The sequence below is a fragment of the Cyprinodon variegatus genome, unplaced genomic scaffold (genome assembly GCF_000732505.1).
Source record: "Cyprinodon variegatus isolate N-32 unplaced genomic scaffold, C_variegatus-1.0 Scaffold678, whole genome shotgun sequence".
NCBI lineage: Eukaryota > Metazoa > Chordata > Actinopteri > Cyprinodontiformes > Cyprinodontidae > Cyprinodon > Cyprinodon variegatus.
Genome location: NW_015151131.1, coordinates 282,131 through 289,545, shown reverse-complemented (window position 1 = coordinate 289,545; position 7,415 = coordinate 282,131). Strand labels below are relative to the sequence as shown.

General features: G+C 40.6%; 1 protein-coding gene across 1 annotated transcript in view; it reads left to right on the top strand.

Annotated features, from left to right (window-relative positions):
* atl1 (atlastin GTPase 1) overlaps positions 1-7,119 on the top strand; it is a 16,190-nt gene extending 9,071 nt beyond the window's left edge. Inside the window, exons 4-9 of the mRNA XM_015394207.1 lie at positions 555-680; positions 770-826; positions 921-992; positions 1,067-1,498; positions 2,339-2,353; positions 5,201-7,119. Coding sequence (XP_015249693.1) covers positions 555-680; positions 770-826; positions 921-992; positions 1,067-1,498; positions 2,339-2,353; positions 5,201-5,314 — 816 coding nt within the window. The 3' untranslated portion in view covers positions 5,315-7,119. The remainder of the gene's footprint in view (positions 1-554; positions 681-769; positions 827-920; positions 993-1,066; positions 1,499-2,338; positions 2,354-5,200) is intronic.
* The last annotated feature ends 296 nt before the right edge of the window (positions 7,120-7,415 follow it).

Below are 7,415 nucleotides of genomic sequence, written 5' to 3'. Positions count from 1 at the left end.
ACATTTTGAATTTAGAAAATATTTCTAATTGTGTAAAATACAATTGATGTGTGATTTAGAGCCATAACTATTAAACATGGTGAATATGACTTACTGTTAAAAGATAAGAGATTTCCTCTGTTTGTGCTTCTTTTTTGTTTAAATCTCATTTTAAAAACATTTTAGCTCATCAAAATAATTTGATAAACCTTTAAATCAAGTTATGGCTCCTGGTTTGAACTGTGCTGACTGCCAATAGAGCTAGCATGCTCCATAATGCGCATGAAATCTGGATGTAACCTGTTTGACTGGTGGTTTTAGGTGTTTTTTAGCTGAAATTAAGTGAGTTTCCCATTAAAAACGCCTTCTATAAAGGCCCGTTTTTCTTTTTTTTCTCCTTAGTTGTATGTTTAGAATTTGTAGCTAACATATTTTTAAAGAGGAGCAGGCTGGTGGATTAAAGCACAGCTGCTCTGTGTTCAGCAGTAATTTTGTTACTGATATAAAGAAACTAAACTCATAACTTCAGCACCAGATTGTTGCACAGATTTAGCTTAAATTTTTCTTCTTTAGAGATTGACGGCGAGTTCATAAACAACCTGAAGATCCTGATCCCCTGGATCCTCAGTCCTCGTAACATCGACGTGAAGGAGATCAACGGGAGCAAGATCACCTGCAGGGGCCTGCTGGAGTACTTTAAGGTTGCTACACCATCCGTGATGCGAGTGTTTAGGAAAATTAATCTGTTTTTTTTTTTATTTGTAACTTTTTATTTTTTCTTATGCTTCAGGCATACATCAAAATATACCAGGGGGAAGAGTTGCCTCATCCAAAGTCGATGCTGCAGGTACCATGGAATATACCTGATATTTTTAATATTTCTGGATATTTCTGGATCACATCTGATGTGTTGCTTTTATTCCTTATCTGCTGTCACTCAGGCCACAGCAGAGGCCAACAATTTAGCAGCAGTTGCAGCTGCAAAGGATCTCTACAACAAAAAAATGGAGGAGGTTGGTGGAAAGTGAATATAAGCCTCGGGTTGGAACTTCTTTGTCACTTTAACACCATTCTTCTCTGCTCCAAGGTCTGCGGGGGTGATAGACCCTTCCTGGCCCCCAGCGAGCTGCAGAACCGACACGGAGCCATCAGGGAGGAGGCCCTGCAGCTCTTCCGCGGCGTCAAAAAGATGGGAGGCGAGGAGTTTAGCCGCCGCTACCTGCAGCAGCTGGAAAGCGAGATCGACGAGGTGTTTGTTCAGTACATCAAGCACAACGACTCCAAGAACATTTTCCACGCTGCCCGCACGCCGGCCACACTCTTCGTGGTCATCTTCGTCATGTACGTGGCCGCAGGGATCACGGGCTTTGTGGGTGTGGACATCATCGCCAGCTTGTGCAACATGATCCTGGGCCTGGCGCTGATCACTCTCTGCACCTGGGCCTACATCCGCTACTCAGGGGAGTACAGGGAACTCGGCGCCGTCATCGACCAGGTGGCCGGAGCGCTTTGGGACCAGGTAGGTCGAATAACCTGAATCCAAACAACTAAATTACTGTTGAGCCAATTATAATTACCAATCTATATTTAAAATGTAGATCCAGATTCTCATAGATTTTAAAATGCAATTTTTGTTAAATGTTTGCTAAGGACTCGAATCAATCATCCGAGCTAACTTAATGTCAGAAAGAAATTAGAAACGCATTAAATGTACATAATACGTCCACTAGGTGGCGACAAATGCTACACAGAGTTTATCAGTGAAAATGGTAAACTTTTTAAAGTTTTGTGGAAACAGGGTTTATTCATTAAAGCTGATACTGAAGGGGAGGATGCAAGAAAGAATAGAGGAAAAAAGAGGAAGGTCACTTAAAAGGAAAGTAGGGAACTGTACAAGGAAGGAATGATGGAAAAGGAGGAAGGAAAGAGGGAGAGGACCCAAGGAAAGGGGAGAATCACACTGGGATAATTGGCAAAAAAATAAAGGGTAAAAATGGTTTACAAAAAACAAAGAAGACAAAAAAATAAAGATTCAAGATAGAATAGGGAAAGGGCTGGATAAAATAAACCCTAAAGAAAACAAGGAAGAGGTAGGACACAAGAAAGGGATGAAGGAAAAAAGATGGAAAGGAATGAAGATCAGGATGGATGAAGGAAGGAAGGAGATAAAAGATGTCGGTCTGGAAATAATACGTGCATATCCTCCCATATTTTTGTCTTACTGTGTGAGAATCCAGCTCCTATCATCATTTTCCTCTAAAATGTAATAAAGTGTTTCTTTGCTGTTATTGATGAATCTGTTCTAGTTCAGTACCTTTCCACTTACTTTCTGTGTATTTGTTCTATTTAATGCTTCTAGGGGAGCACAAATGAGGTGAGTATCACAAAGAGCCAGAGGGGCTACTCATCTGCTTACCAAACAAGCTCTCATGTTTGTGTGTGCTTGTCTTCCATCTACTTTAGTGCAGGAAATCAAGTCCTTCCTTGTTGCTCCAAAAACATGTCTTACCATGTGCAGATATGTGCCCCTACGCCTCAGCTTATGTCTGCCGATGATAAGCTTTAACACAAATCCCGTTTGTAAAAATGACTTAGAGCTTGGCTGGAGGTTCGTCTTCCAGCTGATGAAAGCAAACATAACACAAAAGGGTTGGTTTGGAGCAAAGCATATCGTTGCTAGAAATGTCCAGATCGAAATCTAATGTAGGAATGAGGCAGAACATGAATGGTATCGCAGAATAAAAAAAAAAAAAGCGTGCTTCTGTCTCTGCACACTGAAAATTATTAAATAAATAAAATTAAGACAGTAGAAAAACCGTTTTATGGACATTTTATTATTATAAGGAAAAAGAATCCAAATCTTAAAGGTATAGTGGAGGATCACAAATTTTTACCGGCCCCTGAGACGGAACGCCTATTAAACGTGTGCGAGAGCGTGCACGAGCACATTTCTCCTCGTGCACGCTCTGTTTAAAAGTTGCTGCTCATACAAGCTCACTTTCCAAAAGAAAATTTGATATTTTTTGTGAGTGAAAATGGAGACGAACACGTAGGACGGCCTGACATGAACATATCACCAGAATGATTGACAATTACGAGGACCACCCCGAAAAAAAAAATCCTCCACTTTACCTTTAATGCTGACGTTCTGCACACGAAAATAAAACTCACTCAAAGAACAAACGTCTAACTTTTTAATTTTTCAGCTCGTCTTGAGCTTTTGAGAGCGTGACGATGGTTTGGTTGAAATTTCAGAATAAGAATAAAATGATTCCTCTTATTTTAAGAGTAATGTCACTTTAAAAAACAACCCTCCCCAAAAAAAAAATAAAAAATTCACAATTTAAAAAAAAGCACTACTGTAGATTTTGGAACAGATTCTAGCCAAGCAACTTTTGCATAACCTATTGGTAGGTTTCTTTTTTTTCTTCCTCAAAACAAGACATAGATATAGATATAAGAATGTTTGACTTTTGTCACATAATGCTTTTTTTTGTAGGAACAGAGTGCATGTGATGCTTTTCAGTTATTTATCTGCAATGGGATAACAGTTAATCATTATGGAGGATAAAAAGTGCCAAAATTAAATAAATAAATATGTTAGGGGGCGGGGTTAACGCGAATCGAGTCTCTGTAATCGATTTGCTTCGCCTTAAAGGAATAGTACACCCAAAACATGATTAGCCTTCATTTTCTTCTCACCCCCATGCTGAACAACACTCTGGAGTACTTTTTTGATATCTCAAATGCATCTGGAGATCTGGGAGGCTTCTTGCTGTCTGCTGACATTCAAATAATGGAGGTCTATGGCGCCCGAGGCAGAAAGGTCCATAAAAGTCCACAAAAAACGTGTCAATAATCCTCCATACTGCTCGTCCAATGTATTCCAAGTGTCCTGAGTGGGTAGCGTCCATAATTTACTCGAAACGAAGTCACTTAGAATGTTTTTAGAGCATAAACAGTAGTGTATAGGATTTCCTAAAAGCGCGTTCACGAGTCTACGGAAACCGCGGCAGACCAAACCAGATGAAAGTGCGCATTCAGCTCGGCAAAGAACTCATGCTCTTCCTCAACACTGAAGTCCTCAGACATTTTTCTTTCGTTGTTTCTTTCTTTGCACAGGTAAACAGCACATTTCTTCTTCTACGCTTGCATTATCGGCAGAGCAGACGCTGAATGCGCACTTTCATCTGGTTTGGTCTGCCGCGGTTTCCGTAGCATCGTGAACGCGCATGTGCGCGCTTTCAGGAAATCCTATACACTACTGTTTATGCTCTAAAAACATTCTAAATGACTTTGTTTCGAGTAAATTATGGATGCTACCCACTCAGGACACTTGGAATACATTGGACGAGCAGTATGGAGGAATATTGACACGTTTTTTGTGGACTTTTATGGACCTTTCTGTCTCGGGCACCACAGACCTCCATTATTTGAATGTCAGCAGACAGCAAGAAGCCTCCCAGATCTCCAGATGCATTTGAGATATCAAAAAAGTACTCCAGAGTGTTGTTCAGCATGGGGGTGAGTAGAAAATGAAGGCTAATCATGTTTTGGGTGTACTATTCCTTTAATGTGCAGGGTGACCAATCAGGTGTTAGATAACCGCCCCCTAACTTTGATGGGTGAGTTTGACAGATTCTTTTAATGGTTTCGATGCACTGCGACACAGGACCATGAAATAATTAAATGCACACTGAAACAATTATACATTTTTAATAAAATGAAGATATATTTTATTAAATTAATGACACATTTATATTTTTAGTTCCTTAGTTATTTAATGAATTTCACATTTAATTGTTTATCGCTGTATTTATTTAATTGTGGCACTTTATATTAGTGACATGGTTTTAATTAATGAATGACATTTATTTATTTAATTCCACATTTAAATAATTATTGACACATTTAATTATTTTTTTAATGCTGTATTTATTTTGGCACTTTTTATCCTCCATAAATCATGTGCAGAAACTTGAAATAAAACCCATTGTGACTTCAATAAGGTTAGAAACCAGCTCAGCACCAACAGTTGGTGTGCATGATGCATGTAATGGATGTTTAAGTATTTTAGTCCTATTGGAGAATATTAAAGTTTATTTCCAGCTGAAAAAGACTGGAGAAGCTTTGCTGCTTGTCTCTTTAAATGTGGAAGTAGATGGACTTTTATTTTCTTGAACACAGCAGCATCTTTTAACGCTTTATTTTTCTCATACAGGCTCTGTATAAGCTGTACAATGTAGCGGCCAACCACCGGCACCTGTACCACCACGCTTTCCCTGGAGCCCATGCAGACGGCGGTGCGGAGGAGCGAGACAAGAAGAAGGACTGATGGCGACGCAGTCGGGACTTTCTTTAGGGATGTACAGAGGGGGAGGGGGAAGGAGAGGGGACATCCTCACCCATGGAGCACTTCTGTATTCTGGTGATGGCTGCTGCAGCCAACAAGTCCAGGCACTACTTTAATCCTTATACTGAACTTTATAACGTTCATATATCAGATTGTCAGAGCACCTCAGTAGTGGGGGGGAGGGGTCGTATGTCACGTTTCATCTGGACAGATACAGGGGGCGCTCTGCTGGAGGAGAGCTCCTCGTACCCGTCTGCCGTTTAGAATCACAGATCTCTGTCATTTAATGCAGGCAATTCTTTTTTTTCCAAAGTGTTGCAGAGTTTGTGAGACAAATGTTCTGTTCTTTAAGGTTTCGTGTTTATATCTACGATCTGCAAAGGCCAAATTATGTACAGTGTGTTGAATAATGAAGCAGCATTATCTGCATGTTGATGTTTCTCATCTTTAAGCTCAGAATTCAGGTATACTTTTTAAGAAAAAAAAAAAAACATGTTTTAATGGTTGTGACAAAGTGGTATCGTGCCATAAAATGTTGATTTGTTTTTGTTTTTCTTTCATACATCCGTTCCAGCCGAGGCAAATCTAAACACACTAAGGTTTTTAGGTGCCTCTCAGATTTAATGGCGTTAGAACCACCAACTTTAGTGGGTTTTGTCAGGATTTTGTCCAACAGACCAACGCAGGCGTAATGAGACTGTGGAAGGGAGGTTGAAGAAAGAATCTGGAAAGTGTGGGGTGCATTTCTGCCCCTCTGAACCATTTGTCCCTGCAGACTCCTGAGGTGCAGACAGGTTGGATAAAAAAAAAGTGAACAAATTTCAATCCTGCCAGATGCTGAAATAGATTTGATCTCTTAACCCTCTGAGCACATAATTGATTTAAACATTTATTTATATTTATGTTAAAGGTTTGTTTACTTGCTAGAGGGTTGAAATTGTCCATCCTAGATGTTATTCGGTTTCCTTTCGAAAGTAATAAAGTTGAACTTATCCTTCCTTCAACTCTGACCAGCTTCCCTGTTTTGGGGAAAAAAGTAAACCCACAGCATGATCTTGCCACCGCCGTGTATCTTGTTTGAACATTTGCATCCTTATAACCCCCCCCTGAGCTTTAAAGCCCACAAATCAAAAGTTACTTTCCTAGATTTTGGTTCAGCTGGTCTCTGCACATTAAGAGACTGTTGATCAAGCTTTATCTTCCTCTTCGTATTTGAATTATAATCCTTTTTGTGTGTGTTCTATCACAGAAAACCCTGTTAAAACACACTGGAGGTTGTAGGTGTGATAAAAAGAGGAAGAATTTAAGTTACATTTCCTCTTTCTGGAGTAGTTCCTGGATCAGGTGTATTTTAGGGCCTTAGTGGCGACATATAGGTGAAATGCAGAGTAAGCGTCAGGTTCACAGCACCCAGCTGGCATCGTCTCACCTTTTAATCCGCTTTGCAGCTTTTGCATTTGCGCAGCATCCCGTGCATGCATGTTTGGCTTTTGAAGGTAAAGGGGTTGTTTTATGTGTAGTTTCTATTGAGACAAAGAGGAGGCCGGCGGATCCATTGTTTTGCTTCTCACTGAATGTTCGAGCAAATCCCAGGAATGTAGCCGTTCCGCGTCCGCAGAGGAATCAAAACTAGACGCTGCTGGGCGCGGCCACGGGGCCGGCTTTGGGAAAAGGCTCCTCATTCCAGATCTCATCCGTCATCTTCACACACGTAACTTGAATCCTCGGAGCTAAACAGTCGGGCCTCATAAACACGAAGCTTTCCGATAGAGACAGACACTTTATTAGTGAGTGGATGCTTTAGCTTCTTTGACTGCCGACCTGAAATCAGAGCGCAGCAGCGTCTGCTACAGAGCAGCTGCTGCAGCGTTTCTCATCATTTAGGAAACTGATGATGAGGTTTGACCTGAATGGCAGCAGCCTGGTTTCTGGAGTCTTCCAGCGTGTAATCAGCATCACGGAGGCTTTGAAGCAACACATGTTCCTTCCTAATATCCCTGTTGAGTGTTTTAGGAGCTTAATTAGCTTCATCAGTCAGAGAAGTTGTTTATTTTTCTTCTTCCATCCCTCTATGCTTAGGAAA